Here is a 23,838-nt window from a genome sequence, read left to right as displayed (position 1 = left end):
CCTGCAGACTTCTTTACATTATTGAAATCTGTCACTTAAAATCACTGTGTAGATATTATCACTGAGACAGGATTAGGCATGAGATGTAAAAAAGACAAAGTGAATTTTGCCATTGAGCCACTTAACCATTAATTCAAAGCTTCATCTCATTTTGTCTATCCATGTTGCTGATCTATAACCAATCGTTTTTAACAGCACGGCCGACCGCTAACCAGATGTGTTTGCACAACAGCCAAGTGTAGACTGTGATTACTGGAGTCCTCCACCTGTTTTAGCATCAACACTAGCAATTGTATAATCCACCTTCCAACACAGTTGAGCAAGAAAAGCAAGGCAGAATTCCAAGAAAGCAACAAACTCAGTCAAGTGCAGAAGGGCTGCCTGCAGCCCCCTGTGCTGTGAGACAAGCAGCTTGCATGGCCATGTCTTGTAGCTGAACTATCAGTGTGGTTTCACTATACTGTGGTGACTTTTAGAATTTATGCTGATGCAAATCAACTGCTTTAGTTGAACAAGACTTATAGTTAGACTTATTTAACAAAATAACACAAACAAAGACTTGGAACCCACATGCTGGGAGACAGCAAAGAAAGTGGCAACGAATCTCTGAAAAAGCAAGTTGGCACCACTGCCCAGGCAGAAATGGCACAAAACACCAAGATCTCCATGGATACTACAGTAATAGAGGAAAGAAGAACAAAACAGGGATTCAGATCAATTTTAATAGAGACAAAATGCTGTAGTTTGGCAGCCCTGCTAGACACAAAATAAAATGGTAGACCTCCAGGAAGAAAGGGAGAAAACCCCAGTTGTCAAGATTACTCCTGAAGATTACCAGGATTACTGATTGCTAACTGTTGATTTAGAAGCAGTTGTTCAGGGTGTTCTTTGGGAGCAAGAGGGAGCAGACAATCAAGATGGAAGGCAGCTGAAAACAATCAAAGCAAACAAACATACATGAAGTCCTGCAAAAGAGAGGCTAAATTATCAAGAACATCTGAAAAGGGGTGTATTACATTAATAAAGTTTAACTGACCTGAAAAGTTAAAATGCAAAAATGCAAAAAATTAAATCTTTATCCTATGGCAAATCATAAGAAAATATAATGAAAATTACACAATAATTGAATTAGAAACTTCTGATATCTGAAAAGTTGTTTAAGAATACTACATTAAATATCAAAGAAAGTGACAGAAGCTTTTTCAGCTAAACTTATGCTTAAGATGGTAAGAAAAAAATGTCAACAGTAAATGTGGGCACTAGTTAGGAAACAGTTAATAGCAAAGAATAACGTAGCAATTATGAATCTGTGCAGTTACTATAGCAAGGTTTAAAATGGTGTATATGAAAAAGAAATGTTCAAAATACCATAAAAAGACTCTTTAAGTATGTCGGGACCAAAAAAGGTCAGTTGCCTAGATATCAGAGCAGGTAGAATTATAAATATCGTCAGGGAAAAAAAGCGAAAGTTTACATGCTGTACTCGGAAGATAGCAGGATGAGACACTGATCTCTTCGTACGACTGGGTTTTGTTTTGTTTTGTTTTGTTTTAACCTAGGCGTTTCCAGACACCTCTGCGCCTGGGAGGGGGAAAAGCGGGCACGCTCAGGACGGAGGGAGCGCGGGCAGAGCCGGAATCCCCCGACCTCGCCGGATAAAACGGCCGAGAGAAGGAAAGCGCCGACCCGCGGCCCCGCTGGCACCGGTCCTCCGAACCAGACGCGGCCGAGCGCGGGGCGGCCCGGCAGCCGGGGGTGGGACGCGGAAGTGCCGCAGCCGGCGGTGCTGCCCGGCAGGAGGGCGGGAGGCAGGAGCGCTCTCCAGGGGCGGGCACCGTGGCGGCGCGGCACAGGATGCTGGGGCTGGCGGCGGGGCTGCTGGCGGCAGCCGCCGTGGCGCTGCTGCTGGACTGGTACGGGCCGACGGGGGCGCCGCCGGCCGCGGGGCAGCGCCGCCGCTGGGCCCCGCATCCTGCCCCCGGCGCGGCGGCCGCCGGCCTGCTGTGGGTCGTGCAGGTGAGTGCGGCCGGGCGGGGGCGAGGGGCGGCCGCCGAGCTGGGGGCAGAGCGGTCCCACCGGAGTTACAGGTGTTTTGCTGGGCTGCCCGAAAGGTAATGGAATACATTCAGTGCCGGTAGCTCGGTGTGCAGCTTCAGCGGAGCTGCAGGTTGAGCTCTGGAGAGCGGGAGCCCGAGGCAAGAGGCTGTGACCTGGCGACCCTTTCCATGACAAAGGGCCCGGAGACCAGTGGCCCGTCCAAGTGACCGGACACTCGGAGACACGGCGGGAGCGGACGGTCCCCAGCCTTCTCCCACTTGGACTGTGAGGATATAAAACCCCAGGGGTTCCTGTTTTCGGGGTCCATCCTCGGAGGCACCAGCTCGAGCTGTTATTTTGTTATTTAGTAATTGCACCACGATTAAATTATTTTAAGGATCTGGACTTCTGAGACTCTCGTTTGGGGAAACCTGGGGTCGAGCCAATAAGGAAACCTGGTCTGACTGTGAGTGTGGTGTGCGTAGCTGTGAAGGGACTTCGGTCCCAGCTCGGGTGGTATGAGAGTGATTGCCGGAGTGGCTCCTGGATGGTCGGACAGGGAAGTTTCCTTAACAGATAAGGTGGAAGCGGATAATTGGTAATCACCTAATTGTTACACTATATATTGCATCACTGCCTGATGCAGTATTGTCTAATATCCCGGTGAAAAGTGCAGGCTCTGCCTGTCCCTTTCCTCTTCCAAAACTCAGAAAGGTTGTGTGGCTGAGAAAATAGTTATGCTGATTTTTAGCAATAGAACGAACTAGACTAGTATTCAGAAGGTTAAATGTACATAGCTTTGTTTCCAGGTTAAATATAAAATCCCAGTTAACCTGGCATAGTCCTGGAAGCAAATTGTCATGTCTGAGTGCTTCTGTGGCCTCTTCTGACTCTTCTCCCCGGAGCATTCTCAAAGCACTTAGTGTAGAACTAGCTGCAAAGGTGTTTACATATTTGCAGTTAATGGACAGCTGAGTTGTCACAGGGGTTGCTGTGCATTTCCTTCGAACAAATAAGCTGCTTTTACTGTTTTGTTTTTATTCTCAAACTCAAGAACACTTTGTCCGAATGTATTAACTGCAAGTGGTGTTCTTAGTGCATGAGCTGGCGCATTATTAGTCCTTTTGTTCTCTCCATTTGCTGTGTATTTTCAAAGTAGGGTTTTTTCAGTAATTTTTCCTTAAGCGACTTAAGACTTATTTTTACTGCAGAGTAGATTTCAAGACAAGATGTATGTTTGAATTAATGTAAGTAAAGCCCCTATCTTGAGTTGCTATCTTGTGAAGAGTCAACTACAGCAGCATATTGCAGCTGCAGAGCTATACTGACAAGCAGCATGCACATCTTCATGCTTCTCTTGCCATGTTTTCTCTGGTTGTGTTACTTCAAGTGCAGTTCTCCCAAGGTCACAGCGCAGATAATTTAAGACTTGGCTTTACTTTCAAGTGGTTGTATTCTCTTTCAGGCGTCCCCTTTAGCAGCTGCTTTATCGTTTACCTAACTTGGAAATTAAGCAAGCACTAAATCCAGCATTGTGCCTGATGATCTTGTGGGAAACAGGCTTCAGGCTCCCTGGTGACTCCATAGGTCTAGCCTAGGTCACTGGATAGAGGCCAAGATAATCCTGCAGTTCCTTGCCTTGTTTTTCTTCCCATCCACAGGACTGTCTTTTCTTAAACTGATCTAAATTTAATCTTTGTACTACAATCTTCTGCTAATTGCTCTTCCACCTTTCTTATATCAGGATTTCCTTTCTTACCCAGTGCCGAGTAGACACTCTAGTTCAGCATTTGACAAGTTTACAATTATTTCTCCTGTTTCTCTCAGGTAGATTCAGTCTACTGTTGCTCTAGACCTTATAATTCTCCCTTGTTAATGCCTGCCTGTCCTGAACCACATCTTTGCTAGATCTCTTCCAGTCCATTTTGATGAAAGTTACTGCCTATGGTGCAATGAGAGAGGCTAAGTAACCATATCAGTCAGAGGGAGGAGAAAGACAGAAGTGCAGCAGGTGGGCTTTTTTACCTACATTGTACGGAATTAAATAAGAGCATTACAAGCTTTTCACCCTTCCTGCTGTCTTCTGTTTTATTGTGGTACCTTTGGAAGTTAATTAAAAAAAAAAACAAAAAAACCAAACAATCCACTCCCAAGATCTTCATATTTCAGGGTTTTTAGTGATGAGAGAAACTTAGTCCCAGCTCTCAGAAGTCCCAGCAGGACACTGAAACTCTTAGAAGTTAAAAGTTAAGCCCTTTCTAAATTTTAAACTCATATCATAATGGGAAGCCCTTTGTAGAAAATCAAGCTTCCCAACCATGCTCTGCTGTAAGGCTGCAAATTTACATTCTCTGTAGTTACCGGTAGAGCAGGAGTAAGGTTTCCTATAAGACTTCTTTTTTCTTCAAAATTAAAAAGTATAGAAGTTATTATTTTTTCTGTTTGATTGCTGAGATACATGAATTGCAAATCCACAGGCTGAAGAGAAGTGAAACAAGATGTTGTATCCTTGTCAGTGATTAAATGAGGTTTGATGTATTGAGGTAGTTTTACTGTGCTCTTTGATTCACACTAGCTTGAATATATCAATAGAAGTGAATATAAGGTTATGTCTAAAAACGTTTACCTTTTTTGGTATCCAGTTCTGATCTAGGCAGAAGTTCCATGTAATTCCAAATGGGGAATTTTCCTAAGCAGAATTAAAAAGCTGTATACAAGTAATATTTTCTACATATGCAGATGACTGAATAAGTAGAAGTAAGGCATTTTGTCTCCAAGGTATTTTATCTGAATTTTTCAAAAAAGTAAAGGCTTTACAAGAACAGGTTTATTAAATTGAATGTAAAAGGTAATGTTTTTCTTTCCAAGTGATATTGTCAGTTGAGCATGGGCATGTGTTACTGTTTCTTGAGCATCAAGTACCATTTGTTTAAACAGAGGAGGACAATTTATTAGTTGATTGACTGAAGTGGAATGGAATGTAGAATTGAAAGCATTCACCCAAGATTTATTTTGTACAGCCCTGAAAAGCCACAGTATAAAAAAAATCTTACTTGTCTAATTTTTCCCATCCTGCCCCAAATGGTTCTTCTGATGTGAAGGCTTTGACTGGTTCAGAAACAAACAGCAACTTACTGTTATGTACAAGTCATATCAAGACTTCATGGGCAATCTTTGACTTCTTGAAGGCACATGGAGTGAGATCTAGACACACTCATTAGATCCATTGAAAAGCATGGAGAGAATGTTAACAATCCTTTCACCCAGGTACTGGAAGTGTCACACCGGGTACAAAATAAGTTATTGGTATACTTCAAGTCCTAGGTAAAATTTAACTCTTCTTGCTTTGCAGAACTATTTTGTGTTCTCACTTGCAGCAAAACCACTCCGTTGCACCAGAAACTCACAGAATTTGAAAGGCAGCAGGTCACTTACAGTCAGCACAACTTACTGTGCATAGCTATTGTATGCCCTTAGTTTTAAGGAAATTTTTTTATTGTGATTTTTTTATGTGATTTAGGGGTTAGAGTTGCAATATCATATGCCTGTTCTGCTTTTGTTCTGCCCTAGTCATCCACTTCTTGTGTCTCCCTGTATCTGTAATACTGATGTGAATCACTATGATTGCCCTGATGTTGCATTCTTATGTTGGCTTTGCAGAACAATCTGGGTAGCAGTAACCCTCTACTTGGGACAATGTTTCATTCTTCTCTTTTGCAGGTGTCAGATATTCATATCAGCAGATTTTGGGATCCCAAACGAGCTCCCGACTTCGAAAAATTCTGTTCTGAAACAATTGACATAATTCAACCCGCACTTGTTCTAGCAACAGGTAAGCAATTCAAAAGTGTGAATTTCCTGTTGAGTGTGCTGTCAAAGGAAGAGGAAATAAGCAACATTTTAGGATCTCAAGAGAGAACTTTAAAGTGTTAAGGTGTCTTAAGCAATGGAAATGAAATTGCAGCTGAAGATAGACTACTGGAAGCAGAAGAGAATAACAACTCAAGAGAATTAGTTTTTGCTTAGTGTCTTGAGTCTGATGGTGAGTTTAGTGTGTTTTATATGTAACAGACACAATTATGCAGGATATTGTTTTCTTAATATTTGTTGCTACACCTTAGTCCTTGCTAGCCACTACCTACCTTCTTGTCCTGCTATGACTGTGTGAACAGAAGTGGGAATGGTTCGAACTTTAATTGGAGCTTGAGGCGATACAGAAGCTGTGCAGTTAAACAAAGCTCTTATGACTAAAATCTTCAGATATAGTGAATGCCTAACAGTTTGTTTTGTTTTGGCATGGCATTAGTGAAAGTGTTGCAGTGATGTGGTCAATAGATGTCCAATGAGGCTGCTGCATCTACATTAGAAGGCATTTCCCCTTATAGTAACCTCTTGGACGAGATACAGGAACATCCAGATTGTACTCAGTAGGCCTACAGCCTTTTACACTCAGAGGCAGGGATGCATGTCTAGTTACAGTAGTTGTATAAGCTGTGTAGGCCTCTAGTTATAATCTCACCTTTGTACACCTCCAGGTGACCTGACAGATGCTAAGACAAGAGATAAACTGGGGTCTGAGCAGGTAGAAGAAGAGTGGAAAACTTACCAGTCAATCCTGAAGAGATCAAGAGTCATGGAAAAAACCAAGTGGATAGACATCAAAGGGAATCATGGTAAGAAGGCAATGAAACATCTGTCTTTCCTGTGATCGCAGATCACAGAATATAGAGGTAAAGTGTTAGTAGTCACTAGTGTGTTAGTGGTAATTATGAATCGAGAAGGGCTTGCCATCCACGTGTCTACTGAGGGCACACTTTGTTTACAGGCACTTACTGGAGTTTTACTACCAGAGAAGTAAGATTTTTTCCTGGCAAGTTGTAGAACATACCGTCAGATGTTAGATTCCAGGTCATTAGTTTATATACCACATTAATTAATGGAAGAGCAAAATGTAACCTTACCCTACTGAAGAAATTGTTTCAATTTACTTTTCATAGATTTCTCACCTCCCCAGACCCCAGGTTTAAGTTAAAAAGGTAGCAATAACACTCCAGCAGGTAAAGAAAATTTGGGTTCTTTTGAATAGAAAGGACTAATGGCAGTTTGTACACATCACAGTTGTTGCCACGTTCTAGTCAGTCAAACTCAAGTTAACAACCTTGTAGGCTACATAAACCAGCTGTTACAGGAAGGGCAGAATGAGAAAGCCTAGCACTGGGTGGGTAAAAGTACATGCTTTGTCATATATACCGATTTCCCTATCAGGCTTCTGTTACCACCCTTAATGGAGAGATGGAACCCAGTTGAAGTACAAACCTCCCCTGGTTGCTGTTTGATTTACACTCTGATGCTGTTGCTACTTTATTTTCTGTGAATGAGTTAGGTCTTACTTGTAGAGAATTCACCCAAACCAAAAAGCTTCTGAAAAGCTCTGTGGTCAAAGTGGAGAGAGCTTTAGCTGTTGGCCACTAAATAACAGTTTCCATTCCCACAACAACTTTATCTTTTGAATTGAAACTTAACTGAGAAAACTATTGCCACTTTTAGGTCAACTGCATCAAGTGTATAATGTCTTCCCTGTGGTTAGACACTCTGCTTGTCCATTATGCATTTAAAAAAAAATAGCTCTTCAGCACCTGCTGAGATCACTATATTTCAATACTACTAGGTTAAATATGGGGGTCAATGATCAATTTGATCTGAAAGTTTCCTCATTTCCTTTTTCTCTTCCTTACAGATTCATTCAACATTCCACGCCTGGATAGCGTTCAGAATTATTACAGGTACTTTTATTTACCATACAGATGCCGTTATATTCAAGGTCAAATTCACTAAACAATATTCTGCTTCCGGTTATCATAGTTTTTCACTGACTTTCCTATAGTCCAGCATCATATCTGCTATTCCCTCTGTCTTTTGCATTGTCAGTTAGTAGAGCAGAATAGGTTGATAAAATAGAGAATTCTTTGTGCAGACTTATCTCTTATCCTTCTGTGTTTAACACTGAATGGGTTAAATCTGTTCACGTCTATAAAATGTTCTGTGTGTTGTGTTCAGTTTCCTCAGAAAAGTTGTGATAGATTTTTGTAAAAGGTGTTCCCAGAGAATGTTTTTCCTACTTAAAATAGGTGGAAAAAAAGCAAGCTAAAACTTCTCTTTTTTTAATATTCTTTCTGTACGCCCAAAGGGATTTTCATGTCATATGGGTCTTAATTTTATTTGAGCTGTTTCTTCCCATCTGAGTCATTTTAGAAGACTGAAAGTTGAGAAGGCGGCAGATGATGATGGGAGGACAGATATTCTTCAGGGATATTCATATGAGATTTAAATGGGAAGATGGGTGAGGAAATTTTCCCCCCTTCAGCCAGCTCTATTGCTGGTACATTATAAAGGTAGGCTCAGTTGTAAATTGTGTTTAACTTCTCAGTTTCTCTTGCCCTTCGCATCTGAACACAAAATCTTGTCTCATAATATTGATGGCACTTTCAATTTTGACTCTTTGGAACTGGAGGAGGAATTGGAAATCTAAATTTTACTTCAACTCAGGCCCTTGAGCCATCCTCTTTGCAAAAACATCTGATAGTTCAGCTTGCTTCAGTTCCCTGTGACCCAGCAGGAGCAGACACATTTTCCCACATATTCTATGGTATGGGATCCTATAGCAGCTGCATTTGCAGGAGAATGTGGAATTCACATGGGCATTTACCAGGAGGGGATGATTGGTGCTAATAAGTCTTTTGTATGTGCTAGTGCAGAGCACATCCCTATGTCTTTTGCCAAAGTTGTGGCTCCATGACAATCTAGTATCAGTCTCCCACTCTAGTTTAAGGCTGCTATCAGAAGTCCTAGTGAGACACAGGGGAAGATGTTGCACCAGTCAGTTCCCCGGATCATCCCTGAATTGTTGTTTGTCCTGGACAATCCTGCTGTTTTGTGAAGATGTATGGATCACCTGCCTCTAATCCACATTGAAGATGTACTGATAGCAAAAGGGATTGGAAAGGATTATGGTGAAATTTCCAAGCAATTTAGACAACCTAGGAATTTGAGTGAAATTCTTAGTCAGGTGAAAAAGTCTTTGCTTATTAATTAAGTCTCTTGCTAAACTAATGTGTTCTCATGATGGCATTGCTCCATTATAGTCTGTCATCATAGCAAAATAAAGAAACTTCCATAAGATTTATCATACTTTCTACCTAAGATGGAAGAAGGGCACTAAAAGTCCTCAAAAACTATTAAGCATCACTCAAAGCAGAACCATCATACAGGGATAATTTTGTTAATCTAATACTTAATTAGAACAAAAATATTAAGAAAATGTTTAGTCTCGGTCTAGGAGAGAGAAGATGGCAGACTAAAATGGAGTTGGTTTTTTATATGTAAAAATATAAATAATATGAAAATATTAAAATTATAAAAATAGAAGCTGGAAAAAGCAGTTATTCGCCACCACATTCTGGTGTTCATTATGTATTAAAATTAAAGAAGGCAGCCGGTTGTATTGATATACAACAATATTTTTACACAAAACCATGGGTTCCTATTTCATGGCCACAGGATTATCAGAGGATGATTTAACTGTTACACATATTCTAAGAGGGACTAAAGGTAGAAATCTTAGGATTATGATACTGAGCTTTCCAATTTTCTTGTTGAAGTTCATGATGTTCATAAAGGTAACCATAACTTCAAGAAAATAAACATTGTGAGAAGGTTTCCATGGCGTTAGAAGTATTGCTTTATGTTGAAAACTTGCATTTAATATATTGGCTTTTATTTTAATCAGGACAACTTTTCAGACAGTTTTATTGTTTATTCTGTTTGGTGGAGGAATAATGCTATGAACTGTTTTCTGGATTTCTATGCTCAAACTATAGTCATCATCTGAACTCAGGAATGTTTTAGCTTCTATATATCGTGCAGTGAGTTTAAAAAAAAAAGCCAAAAACCAAACCCATACAAGAAAGCCCAGCCGAAAACCCTAAAAGAAAATTAAAAAATGCCCCCCCCCCCCAACTGAACCAAATGAGTTTTAGTTAATTTTAGATTTATACACAATTATTTTAGTTACAGAATTCAATTCTTAATAGAGGGATTTAGTAGCTACTATTCATTGGAATGTTATCTGTCTTTGCCAGTAGAAGATGTACGCAATTCCCATCTAGCATAAAGTATCAAAAGCACTTCAATTTTATAAGTTAGAAAAACTGAAATTATCTGTTGTCAATGGAAGGAGAGAAAGAAACATATTTATACATTATTATATGTGTTTATTGTAACCAAAATTTGGATAAAAACACAGGAGAAAAAAAAAGGTGGAATTAGTAGACATGTCTTTTAAGTCCTCCCCTATTCACAGTTCTTTCTTAGAGTATTTGAAGATTAAGATTCAAGAGTTCAATTAATATTCAGTAATGTGCAAAAGAATAGCAACCCTTTTTCTGCTCTCCTCTTACTCTTTGAACAAAGAACTCTGATGACATTCCACCGACCTGATAATGACATTACCAAGAGAACTGGTAAGATTTGCTACATCAAGAAATAAAAAAGAAGCAGCAAAGAGAAATGCTGCCTTCTTTACTATTTATAAGATTTAATGTAGTGTCTCTGTTTTCCATCTCTTGGAAAATAACTGAAAAAGTTCAGCATTTCTTTGCTTCAATATCATATTCCATTAGCCAAGAGCTGATTATTCTACATGAGAGTAACTTAAGAGAAATCTAACAAAATAATAGAGACAAGACTTGATGTCCCTTATATGCTCTAGGTGAGTAAGGAAAAATTCTTTTGGATACCATGATAAACACAGGACAATTTTTATTTTTAATTTGTAGTTCTCCTTTAATTAAGAATTGTGTAAGATCCTGCTGTTCTGTCATCTCACCTGTTTGTTGTACACTGCTGGCCTATCCTTTATCCATAAAAAAGTACTGTGTTGCTCAGGGAAAGCATATTTGTGCTAACGTTTTTTTAAATGTTTGTGTGCTAACTTGCTGCTTGTCTTAACACATAACCCATGTAATGCATCTTCTTTGAAGTACAGATTTTTCAATGCCATTGACTTTTAAGAGACTACTGCAGTAACAAAAAGGAGCTAGATCTAATGCTTGCAAGGCATCTTGCATTTATACTATGCAGGTCACTGTTGTCATTGCTACAGGCTTTCTTAACAGCAATATTTCCACTTTATTTTGTTAGGAAATACTCTGCCTGGCGTAAAGATGGCTCTTTCCATTACATCCACACTACCTCCTTTGGGAACTATTCATTCATCTGCGTGGATGCCACACTCAGCCCAGGCCCTAAGAGACCCTATAATTTCTTTGGGATTTTAAACACGGTATTGTATAGGTCTTGACATTCCATTTTGCTGGCTATTTTACTTCTGTAGTGGTTTGTTTGGAATTTTGACTTGTTTCTATATAGAAAAATTGTTTTGAATATGTATGTTTGTCTAAAAGAGTGTTTACATTTTTAAATTATTATGAATGTGGGACGTTTATTTAGAAAAATTAGATTTTGAGACCTTACTGGTATTGGGACACTCTCTAGACATTAAGTGGTTGATTTAATATTGGAATTCAAACAAGTAGGAGAGAAATTTTACCTCCTATGTAAAGTGTTACTTTTGCTTAACTTTAACAGCAATAGCTGAGTAATATTTTTAAGATTCAGCATCTGAGTTCCTTTAGTTAAATGACTGAAGCATGTGGTGCACAGGTTCTGTGGTCTGTCATGCCTCTACAAGGCCATCTAGCAACTCAAGAAATGGTAAGGACGATGATTGTCAGGTAAAGATGTTTGTAAAATTAACTTTTTTGCTATATAAATAAGCAGTAGAAAGGATAAGAATATTGTTTACCAACATCTGTCTTTACATTTCATTCTTCCTGTGTTAGATTGCAAAGAAGGCATTGAGCGTCTGGTTTTCATTTTCTTTTTCCAACATCAGATTTTAGGGTTACATCTAGTGGTATAGTTGTTCACACACAGGTCCCTGAAGCAACTCAACTCAGAGTATTCTCTGTACTGAAAGAAAAAAGAAAGAGAGAGAGAGATTAATTGCATTCTTCATTAGTTTCTTTCTGCTTTCCTTTTGCTATTCTTTCACAATAGCCTGAATGTTAATCAGATTTGTTTGGTTGTCTTTCAAACACCTGTCCATTTCAGAATCAAATGGCAGAGCTATCTTTGATGGCAACAGAAAGTCTGCACAGCAACCATACTATCTGGTTTGGCCATTATACCACCTCAACAATCATCTCCCCAGCCCCAGGAATACGAACATTAATGAGGTAAAGTCTTTTTATCCTGTGTGTTTTCGATTTGAAGTACATTTCTCACTTCACTTAACATGCTTATCTCTCACTTTTCAGGTTTTCTGTAGTGATATTTCCTTCCCACCCAAATAATCACAATTCTTTTATTAGTTCTGCCACAGCCTATTTATGTGGACATCTCCATACAATGGGTGGGCTTATGCCAGTGTTGCACAGTCAGCACCGTGGTGGCACTCTGGAACTCGAACTGGGAGACTGGATGGATAACAGAAGGTAAGTAAAGCCTAGGTGAGCAAATTATTATATGAAGCCCACCTGGCTCTACTGTGATTCCCTCTTACGCTGTCTAGTGAATTTGAAAAGAGCATGAGATTAGAATGGCTGGTTATTACTATTAATGCTTTTGAAAAATGTCTTTGTGTGTAAGTTTGGGATTTTTTTCCCATACTAACAGTGTGCTAATAATGTACATCATTTTTTATTAATTCTTGATATATAGAAGTTAAAAAAGGGACCTCTAAATGTCCATTTAGTATGTGTTGTGTTCAAATGTATATTCAAAAATATATTCAAATGTAGATGAATAAACTGTAAAAAAAATCAGCATCATTACTTCAAAATACCCGTGCTCTGCACTAGCTGTTAGAATTCTAGATGCATAAGTAGTCTACATGAGAAATGTTACCTTAACAGCATATCAAAACACATCTGATGCTACATGGAGTGTATAGTAGTATATTAGCTTTTATTCTGCAATAATCCAAAGAAGATACTTGTATGCATACAGGGAAAGGGCACAGTGGGGTCTTGGTCCATAACTAGAGTACCTGCACAGACACTGTAGCAATGTATATTATATTTGAGTTATTTAACTTATTGTTCATCTAACTGATTCGTGTGAAAAATTCCATAGATCTTGCCACTTTTAATTTTGAGTACTGCTTCCGTGATTTATAATAAAATGAACCTAATCAGAGGTAACCAGCTGCACAGTAGAGTTGGTTGATATAGAATCAACTACAGAAGAGAATAAATGGAAAATAAATCAAGGAAGTTCTGTTTAGGAACTTGAGAAGCATGGGAATGAGCTGTGCATGCTCATTTGTTTGTATTAACAAATTTTTTTTCTTTTCATTATAGGTACCGGCTCCTTGCATTTGACCACGACCTCCTTAGTTTTGCAGATCTTAACTTTGAAGAATGGCCTGTAGTTCTCATCACCAATCCCAAGTCCTTCCTTTACAGCAGTTCTACTCATGAGCCACTAGTCAAAATCCTTCATTCCACTCATATCAGGTACCCTGTAGTCTCTTGATTTCACAATATTTAACTACATATATATGTGTATGCACAAAGCTTTCTTTTAAATGTGTGTCCACTGTTCTCAGAATTCACTTTTCTCTGGAAGATTATTCCTGAGAACTCTCTTCATATCGCATATGGGATAAAGAAATTGTGTAGAAGTGATTCATGTTTATTTATGCAGTTATTTCCCCTCAAGTCAATTGAACTTTTTATGTAACCAAAGCTGATAGAGTTAGATTAATATGTAATCTGTGTTGTTTAAATCTGTGTTATTTATGTCATGTGTTCATGTTGCCTCTGCCAATTTCAGGATTTTGTCTATGTATTTTTCTAAGTTTCTCTATTCACTTCAGACTTCTCAGCCTCTTGTGTTTTAGTTTTACATCCTTTATATATTGAAACATAAGAAGCTTCTGATTTTCCAATTTTCATATTGGTTTTAAATCTCTCCATCTTTCCATTTCCTCTTCTATTTAATTTTTTCATTTAAATGTCAAATTTCTTGGCCCTTTTCAACATAATAATTTAATAATAATTTAAGTCTACATTAGCATGACTGATTCTCTGAATATAAGCACTGCCAAGTGATAATACATCTGTTGGTGTCTGAGATCTGTAATACCAGTCTTGCGTTCCACTCTGTGTCTCATAAATGTGGTTACAAAGACTGAGAAGTTTATATTCTGACTAGCAAAGAGACAAAAAGAAGAAGAAAAAACCCACACCAAACAACAAAAGACTTTAGAGAGAGAGACTGGCAATTTTTAATGAAGCCATCTATAAGTGTTTGATTGTGTCTATATGTGCAGGAGGATGCATCCCATTTGTGTTAGCAAATGTTTTGAAAGCAAGGGTTCTAAAATTATTTCTGCAGGACTTATGATCTCTGCCACTTTTTTGTGTGTTCCACAGCCAGTTTTCTATCCTGTTGTTTTGTGCAGTGCCATATAGAACTACATTTTTTAGCTGTAGGAAAGAGCTACTACCATGTTACCATTAGCCTACCGATACTTCACCGTTTTAATTTCTAAATCTTTTGAACTCTTTAGTACAAGGTACTAAATCCTTAGGGACTTCTCTTAAGGAAGCAATGAGAAGTCTGCAAGTCCTGTAACAAATCTGTTTATTTTGCTCTTTATTCACTCCTTAGAATTCTGGCATTCTCTCCTTCTGTCATTGTCTCCGTCAAAGTCTACATAGACGGAGTTCACTTGGGGAATGCGCATCAGGTGTCTGGTCCTCTCTATGTGCTGAAGTGGAGCCCACAAAACTACAGTGAAGGGTACCATCATATAGATGTGACTGTCCAGGTGAGGCTGGCATTCTTTGTATTAAATTTTTTTTGTTGTTGTGATGGCTTCTCCATCACCTTTCTACGTCACATAACTAGGAACAAAATACATAACAGATTTCCTTTCACGTTTGTCTGATTACAAAAAGCCAAAGGACACTGACTGCTGAGCACTGAAATATAAAGCAGCTGGACAAAAGAAAGATTTCTTATTTTTCATGAGAAATATATTAAAACATGACAGAAGAGCAAGCATGAATTGAAATTGGCCATAGATGTCAAAAATACAGGAGAGGGTTCTTGAGGTACATAAACAAAAAGCAGAAACAGAAGGAAAATACTGGCCCACCATTACACAGCAGAGGTAAATTAGTCACCAACAATGTGGCAGAGGTTCTCAACACTTTCTTCACCTCCATCTTTACCAGCAGTGTTGGGCCTCGGGCCTTGGAAACAAGGGTCCAGGTTGATGCAAACACAGCCCCACTGTCAGTAAAGGAAGAGTTGGTGTGTGAACTGTTACAGGAGCTTGACCCTACAAATCGATGGGCCCTGACAGTTTCCACCCGAGAGCGTTAAGAGACCTGGCTGACGTTGTTGCGAGGCTGCTCTCTGTAGCCTGGGAGAAGTCGTGGGGAGCGGGGGACATCCCAGAAGACAGAACAAGGCTAATGTCACCCCCATCTATAAGAAGGGCTTAAAGGAGGATCCAGGAAATTTTAGGCCCATCAGTCTTACATCAGTCCCTGGGGAAGTTATGGAACAAATCTATGTGGAAGGCTATCACAAGTCAGATGAAGCACATGATGGGGAAAAGCCAAGGATAAGTAAGAACTTGCACCTGAGAAAACGTAATCCAGGCTTGCAGCACAGGCTGGGATTTACCTGGCTGGGGAGCAACTTCGGCAGTCCTGGGGGACAACAAGCTCAATGGGAGTGAAGAGTGTGCTTGTGCAGCAGAGAAAGCCAATGAAATGCTGGGATGCATCAACCAAGGCATGACCAGCAGAGATAAAGAAGTCATTATCCCCGTCTACCGAGTGCTTGTCAGGTCACACATGGAACACTGTGCTCAGTTTTCGTCCGTGGTGGTGGGATCAGTAAACAGTCACTGTCTTCCACAAGTTGCTGAGTCTCTGACAAGTTCTCCTTCATATGTAGCACTTTCAGACTCTGATCTTATCATCACCAGTTTTACAGTTTCAAGTTACTTGAAACTGTAAAATCGACAGCAAGTAATCATTTGTAGGTAGAAGTATTTAATACATCAGCATGCTAGACATGCATGCATCAACTAGATCTTTCTAGAAAAGCTTCAGTGATAATTAGGAACTTGTTATTTTGTGTGCTACTGGTATCTAATTGTTCTCTTACTTTATATCAATGTAGGATGCTTCGGGAAGGATTGGCACGCGGGGCCATATATTTGCTATGGAAGAAAACCTCTCTCTTAGATTTGACTTCTGGCCATCTGTGATTCTTCTCACTGACCACTATGTTTTAGTAAGTACTTTCATCATAACAGCTGTCATTACATTTTGGCTTCCCAGAGCTGCAGTAGGCATTTTCCTAATTCCTGGTAGACTCGAATGCAGTTCACTTTTTCCAGATATGACTTAATTGGAATTCCAAAATACTTCAGTTTTCTCAAGTTGCATGATTCAACCACAAATGTACAGCAGTGGTTCGTGCAACAGTTGACCTCCTGGATTTAGTTCACAATTTCCATTTTTGGGCATAGGTATACCCACATTTTGTGCAAGCAAGAAATTGAAAAGAAGCTACTGGACATGGTAGGAAAAGGAAACATTATTAAAAAAAAAAATTCACTGTGATCTGTTGCAATATGTGTTCTGGCAAGAATGCTGGAAATATTCTCACTACCAGCTGCTGACATTATAGCTAGCTGCAGCAAAGAGGAAGGCAAAATTCCTGTCGACTTCAGTAAGTTCCAGGTCATATCCAGATGTTACAGCTCAGTACATGCAAAGAATGCATGTCATAATAGTTTAGGTGCACTTTTAGAACAAGAGTCCACATGACTGTATTCATATTACTATTGGCTCAAAGTTATGATTTTTGTTAATCAGTAACAGATGTTCTACACTGTCTTGAACTGCAGTTCTCTTCAGCACTCCAAAAATGTCTTGCCTAGGAAGTGTATTTGTACTTTTTCAATCGATGTATTTTACAACCTCCATTTTTTTAAAGATTCAGGTCTATCACTTTCAGCCATTCAACTGAATTCAAGTCAGTATGAAACAAGTTCAGTAACTTAGAAACTCTTGTTTCTTTTTACTCCTCATTTCAATGACACCATCAAGCTTTGAATATGTGTTTCAGTTAGAAATCTTTGTACCATTCTATCAATGTCCATAAGGAATGCTCCAAGGCTGCTACTACTCCACGGCTGGCTTAGAGTCAAAACTGTCTTTTCAGGCTCGTGTGCTCTTTGGACTGATTGTGCTGATTCAGATCACCTTGCTTGTTGTTTTCAGATACCTCCAAAAGCCAGTACTCAAAGGTATGAACCAATGTTTGTGGGTTTTAGAGAATCATTTTCCCCTAAACTTTTTGCTGTTTATCTGTGTGCTAACAATAGGTAAGTAATTGTGCTGTTAATGACCACATGCGTTTTGCATCTACTACTCTGGGGTTCGATTGGTTTCTCAGAAGCTGCTGTTTTGCTTTTAAGGGTACTTGGAAAACCTCCAATATATCAAATAAAGGAAATTAAAAACTAAAAACTTGAGCAGGCATCTTTGTTTAAACAAAAATTCAATTGATTGAAGTCTCAAGTTTTATTTTAATTTTCTCCAGTGCATAGGGAAAGGAATGTTTTATTTTGTTTTAGTTCTGTATATGTGCTTGTTTCACTACAGTTGTCACAGAATTCTTTGTCACCTGAGTGGAGAAACAGATTTTCTTCTGCAAAGATAATTTTGTTAATTTTTGCATAGAACATGAACAGGATTGGGTCTTTCTCAAGGCCAGTTCTATCATAACTTGATTTTTTTTGGTGATAAATCTGGTAAATTAAAATTACTACTGTGAAGCTTGTGTGCTTATCCTTTAAACAATTATTTGAACCACACCTTACTAATGAGATTTTTCTGGAAGCCACCTCCCTTCCTATTCATACCGGTGTTTGTCCCTTCCTTTATACTCATAATCACGTAGCATCCTGAGGTAACTACAGCAACTGCTTACATAGAAAAAGAATAGATTTTCTGTTGCCTTTATGGAATTTAGCAACTAAAAATTAAAAGAGCTGACTCTGTGATCAGCTAGGTCCGTGTGGACCATGACAAATGCTTTACAAATTAGTGACCAAGTCTGTTAGTGCTGTTGATTTCCAAATGTCAAGCTTGCCCTCTAGGGGTTAATTCTTTCGAGAAGGGCAGCCACATAATAGTTGAAACTCCACAAGCTAACTTCTGTAAGGCTCACTTGGTCTCAATCTATTAATTGTCTGCTTCAATTTAAAAGTTAATACTGTTTTTTTCTGCTAACACAGTTATCAGAATACTGTCATTTTAATGCCTAGCCTTCATTTGATCTGAGTTGCTATCAGATCTTACTAAGTAGATTCAATTTAAAAAAAATCCAGTTAATCTGGTCCATGCTGACCTGTCTTTCTGGATTTGCACAGTTACTGTTTTGATTTTCTTAGTTTTCATTTAATATGTACTTTGTCCATGTTTTTCATTCTAGCTAACTTAATTTTTTGGGTATAGAATGGTTTTTCTATTTTATTTACATACAGTAAGTGTATTCATTTAGAATGGCAGCTTCCTCTGCTGTTTTTAATATAGATTTGTGTATTTATCAGTTCTTTACTTCCAGTTATCACAGTAATGGGAGAAATGCATTCCTCTGCATTTATTCTGTAGACATACGAACTATTACTATATTCCTTATTTAATGGAATGAGTACATAATGTGCAGATTTGTTTCAGAAAGACCAATATTTTTTATATACATATATATATATATATATATAGGGGGGTGGGTTGCAACCTGAATTAAGTATGTTTTTCTTAAATATTGTCTCTTTAGAAAAGCCAGGATTACTTACTCTGACTTCATACTCTCTTCATGTCTTCAGTAAAACAAACACCTTCTATTACTCAATTCTGGTTCTGAATTTATACACCATTCTGGGTAAGTAGCATAGAGTACTGGAGGACATAAATTAGTATTTTGAAATTACACATCATATCCTGATGAAAATTAAGACTTCTAACATTTTGGAGAACAGGAAAAAATCTACTTAAGTTACAAAATCTCTGTGGAACTTGAAAAGTTTATGTCCAAAGAGACTAAAGGTTTGTTTATAAGATCCTAACTTAGAATCCCTGAATTAATTAAACATTTAAATTGTTAAATTGCTCTCCCTTGGTGTAAAATGAGTATATGGAGGGTACGTTTCACATGACGTGTCACTAAGACATCTCAGCTCTCATGCTAACAATTTCAGCTTATTCTCCTCTGATATTATGTTACTAAAATAGCTACTTTCTTGGCAGTCAGTGTAGTATGCATAACATAGAACAGCCTGCCTATTTTAACTTCTGTGCTGAGCCATGCTGGGATTGTTTGTGACTGCGTTTTTCATGTCTTACTGTAATTCTGGGAAAAAGCTACCATTTGAAAGGATCTACCTTTTCACTTCTCTTATGAGGAAGATGTTATATATGGTGTTGAAAATTGTCACAGAGATGAAACAAAAGTATTTTTGTTGCATGCCACAACTCCCTGGTATACCAAATTTTCACATCCAGGATGTTCACCCTTTTGCTATTTGTTGAAGATGAAAACATTAGGCTTATTACTCTGAACAAGCAATAGAGAAGTCACTTTCCCCAGTAAACTGTTTTGTGCTCAGGAGCACAAAAGGCCGTGTGGCAAACAGCCATGTCTGTGTTGTGTTTCCTGATGGTGCTGTATGTTTGGCTTCCTCTCTTGCAGGACCGTGGTTTGTAGGTGAACTGATAGATGGCCAGTGGGGGGCCTGTTTTTCCTTTGGGGTGTTCGTTGGTGGTTCCTTCTTACAGGGCAGCGTGACATTTGTGGTTGGGATTTTACAGGTACGTATTTATAAAAATTCAAGCTAACAAATTGCATTTTTCTGGGATTTGTTTTCCCAATTTTTTTAATAGTTTTATAAAGAAAGGAGTCTTGGAAGGACAGAGGAGATTAATGGCCGTGCCTGACTATAACAGATCTTTCTTAACTTTCTGCAAATTTAAAGGGCAGAAAGGAAGGAGGTTGTGCATTATTTTCTTCAACTTCTCTTTTCCCCTATTTGATGTTGCTTTGGACTCCCTGGATGTCTGGATTAGAGGCCATCTCTATAGGTTCACTTCTCTAAATCTTCTGGTTTTGTCCTTGGCTCACGCACAGGTTGCAGTGATGAAGCAAAATAAACTGAGTGGCCAGGGCAGCCCTTGCACCCTGAATAACTCTTCAGATCAGTAGGTGTCACTCTCCAAGCACACAAGTCCAGTTTTCCCAGCAGTGGTTTCCCCAGCTGCCATTCATCTGAAAGAGGGTGTAGTTCCTTGGCATTTAAGCCAGACCAAGCCAGTGTTGCCTCCTCCTTCAGATTCCCTCCCTTATACCAGTGCTAGGACTTGTCTGACACCACAGCGGGCTGGGTCAGAGAGTTGAACTGATATAATGATCCTCCATTTTTACCATACTAGCTTTTGCCAAGTCTGTCTCCCTGAATCAGCTCCAAGAGAGGTCAGATGCACTTCAGTGCCTCTCATTGCAAGGGAGTGGACAAGAATGCTTGGCCTGAGACTGAGGCACAGGCACTATCAGCTCTATCAGCTGCAGAGTCTTGAAGTGCATCCTGAGGTTTCATTTCTGGAAATTGTACTCAGCCCTTAGAATGGGACAGTTTTATGTGCTTATATCTTTCTATGCCTTCATATGCTACCCAGAACACCTGTCTGGCTCGTTGTCATAATTTTCTCTGCTCTTTTTTTCAGATGTTGTTTTTCAACCTGCCATTAATGGCCTACCTGTGCTGGTGCCTGTTTTTGCGATGCCGGGGTCACAGCTTCCGCTCTCACATCCGGCACGTCCGACGCCTCACGGCTGTGCTTGTTCACCTGGCAATGGCACTCCTCCTGGCCTGGCAGGTCTATTCCTGCTATTTCCTACAACGAACCTACGGGACCTTGGCTTTCTTCCTCTCCCCAATGAGAATGTGGCTGGTGGCACTGACGTCAGCTCTCATTTATAAAACCTGGACACTGAAATCATCTGAGCTCAGAACTTACATAGTAGAAATGAAAAATTGTCAGAGCTCCTGAAGTACAGTATAATTATTCCAAATTCTTTGTCTTAAAAACTGTCGAGGTACAACCTATCGTTTTGTGATGCTGGAATTCCATGCAGCTCAACCATTAGGTAGTAAGATCTGAAGTTGCACCTGCACTGCACTGCTACAGAACTGTATTAAATAGTAAATGTACAACAAGATGTAGTACATAGTTTTCTTGTATTATACCATATACTGTATAATATATGTTATACAATACAGTTTCACATTCAGTCAAATGTATAATAGTGGGTTCTTTGTGATACAGAACATGGATATGTCTGGACATGTTTGTCTATTACTGTGAATGGAAAAATATTTTTGATTTATTAAATTTTTTATTTTTATAATGCTGGGAAAAGTGAGCATAAATCTTGATAATGAGCTTCAGGATTTTTGCTTAACTTTGATTTTTATTTTAAGATTTACAAGATTTTTACAAGAATAACTACAAGACTAGACCAGATGTCTTTATGAAGTAATAGTGGTTGCAGAGGTGCTATGGTGGCCTTCTCAGTAAGAGTCCTATGCTTATACACTTTCAGTGCATAATGCTATATACAAGCAGATTATAGGCTGTTAGGTGTGTATATGTGTGTTTGTGGTCATGTTTACCTGAGCTGTGGACTACTGCTCATTTCCAATTCTCCCACACCTGACCAGTGAAAAGACAGTGAAAGATCAATGTTGCTGGGATTTTCACCTGTAGTCAGAGTCAAAGCAATGGAGACCATGTCCTCAGGATGGGAGATCCTGGAGGAATTATGTGGTCTGGTGCCTACAATGTCTGTAACTGAGCAGGTCAGGCCTGTGTTTCTGAGCCTCAGTCAAATGCACTGAAGAGTGACCTAAGGGAACTCCTTTTTTTGTTTTCACTTTTTTTGAAGTCCAAAAATGATAGTACAATTAGTTACATTTATGAAGAATGCAAGGATCCAGAGCCAAGAGAGCCAAGGTGCCTTGATTTGTAAAGGAAAACACTGGGTTGCTTTACAGAAGACTGCTGTGAGTAGAACATTTGAAATACTTCAGGTAATTTTACAGTAATTTATTTATGGCTCCTCAAAAGAAAAAGGAGAGGTAACTTACTTAGGGCACCTGTGACTGTAGTAGAACATAGGAAAATAAACTGAATTGGAAGAAAATGTTGACTACAACAAAGACTTTTTGTTATTTCTAAAAGATGGCAGTTTTCCTACTCTTTAATTTGTGTTCTTCAATGATTGATGATTATAATAGAGCTCTCATTTGCATAAGTTAAATACACTGTTAAGACAATACAGAATGTCATTTGTTGCTACATAAGTTTGTTTTGCAAAGCTGTTAGAAAATCAGAGGCAGGGCACAAAATGTATTTGTGAGAAATGCTACTGAAAAATTAATAATGACATTTCACAATTACTTTTATGTGATAAGGGAGCATAAGAACTGGCAATAAAATACTTCGTATTTCTACCCTGTGACAAGACTGTGTTCTGAAGTGAGACTTTTTTTTGGTGGTGTTAACAGTCAACGGCAACATAAAAAAATCTCAATGCAATCATATTTCTATAGAGTTAAAAATCTTACAGTCTGTCAAATACTTTTTGGCTCTGTGGGCTGTGTTTGGTAGATGGATGGAATTCTGTTAAAGAGCTCTCAGTGCTATTCTTAGTGTGGCGAGCAAAGATATTTTGTTTGTAGATGCATTATCCCTGGCTCCAGCAACCCAAAGAAGAATCACATGCTCCTAATGTGGTTGATGTGTGAATTATATATGTATGTGAGAATAATGTAATAAATTTTGAGAGGAAGGGGCTATCCTACTGTCCTGCTGTCACAGTGAAGAGCACACTGTAGAAGCTTAGAGCTCTACCCTACACAGGAATCATCTCTGACCTCATGCTCTACAGACAGAGCTATTGCAGCTTTTTGTTGCCTAAAAGACAAGTAAAACTTTTGTCTCATGTTTATTCAGATTTTCTCCTTCTTAAACAGTTTTCCAATATTCTAAAACTTTAGTAGGAAAATCCTAACTTTCCTACTTGAGCTGTACACTTTAACACAGGAAGATTTTATTTACCAATACTGTCTTTGAAGTTTCTTAATTCTTTATATCTCAGTTATTAGAGGCTAACCCTTAGTCTGTTCTTCTAATTCAGCAGTCCCTATCATGTAGGCAAGTGGTTGCCCAAGTTAACTATAAGTAACTAAATGCACAACACAGGATGTTTTCCCTTCAAATTCAAACAAAATAAATGGGTTTTGTAAAATGCAAGCCATCTCCTAGAATCACCACTCACTTAAAGAACTACTAGTAACTGGACAAACCTCTGACAACTATGGAGATAAATAGATAAATTATGATAAATCTGGGATCCACCCTTTAAAGAAAATTGGATTTGCTCCTCTTTTGGCCTGTGGTGCCCAGAAGGCACAAATCAACATAGCAGACTGAAGCAAGACATTCCAGTGATAACAGATCCTGGGCTGTCCTGATGAATTGCCTGGGTTTGGTCTTTCAAAATAAAGCTCTTCTGCTCTCTAAAAGGCTGCATTTTTACTGAGAAGATAACACAGTATTGGCTGTAATGTATCTTAGCATTTACATC

At 38.8% G+C, this 23,838-nt stretch overlaps 2 protein-coding genes across 4 annotated transcripts in view; one reads left to right on the top strand and one right to left on the bottom strand.

The window, feature by feature from the left end:
• Nucleotides 1-1,851: 1,851 nt before the first annotated feature.
• On the top strand, nucleotides 1,852-22,700 carry TMEM62 (transmembrane protein 62). 2 transcript variants are annotated; one of them, XM_051791333.1, is made up of 14 exons: nucleotides 1,852-2,016; nucleotides 5,758-5,869; nucleotides 6,573-6,710; nucleotides 7,775-7,820; nucleotides 11,236-11,377; nucleotides 12,208-12,332; nucleotides 12,468-12,590; nucleotides 13,458-13,613; nucleotides 14,773-14,932; nucleotides 16,303-16,416; nucleotides 17,353-17,515; nucleotides 18,973-19,077; nucleotides 19,885-20,003; nucleotides 20,913-22,700. In XM_051791333.1, exons 1-14 carry the CDS (start codon nucleotides 1,855-1,857, stop codon nucleotides 21,237-21,239), a joined length of 1,992 nt encoding a protein of 663 aa, XP_051647293.1. In that variant the 5' UTR covers nucleotides 1,852-1,854; the 3' UTR covers nucleotides 21,240-22,700. The 2 variants fall into 2 exon arrangements, with proteins under 2 accessions (XP_051647293.1, XP_051647295.1); XM_051791335.1 differs by having other exon boundaries at nucleotides 1,853-2,016; nucleotides 17,353-17,437.
• Nucleotides 11,371-23,838, bottom strand: part of PTGR2 (prostaglandin reductase 2) — a 29,141-nt gene continuing 16,673 nt past the window's right edge. Inside the window, exon 11 of one of the 2 annotated variants that reach the window (XR_007905154.1) lies at nucleotides 11,371-12,066. The gene's annotated coding sequence lies outside the window, so the exon portion shown is untranslated. The remainder of the gene's footprint in view (nucleotides 12,067-23,838) is intronic. The other variant, XR_007905153.1, reaches the window with a different exon arrangement.

Source organism: Manacus candei, unplaced genomic scaffold (assembly GCF_025592945.1).
Source record: "Manacus candei isolate 608988 ecotype Guabito, Panama unplaced genomic scaffold, ASM2559294v1 h1tg000033l, whole genome shotgun sequence".
NCBI lineage: Eukaryota > Metazoa > Chordata > Aves > Passeriformes > Pipridae > Manacus > Manacus candei.
The sequence above is the reverse complement of the archived record's forward strand: the minus strand, read 5'-3'. Positions and strand labels throughout refer to the sequence as shown.

Bases quoted from the DNA above. Each gene is read 5' to 3' on its own strand.
- TMEM62 (XM_051791333.1), top strand. From the start codon at position 1,855: ATGCTGGGGCTGGCGGCGGGGCTGCTGGCGGCAGCCGCCGTGGCGCTG. The intron at 5,870-6,572 runs GTAAGCAATTCA...GTACACCTCCAG, and splicing joins CGCACTTGTTCTAGCAACAG to GTGACCTGACAGATGCTAAG. The intron at 12,333-12,467 runs GTAAAGTCTTTT...TTCTTTTATTAG, and splicing joins GGAATACGAACATTAATGAG to TTCTGCCACAGCCTATTTAT.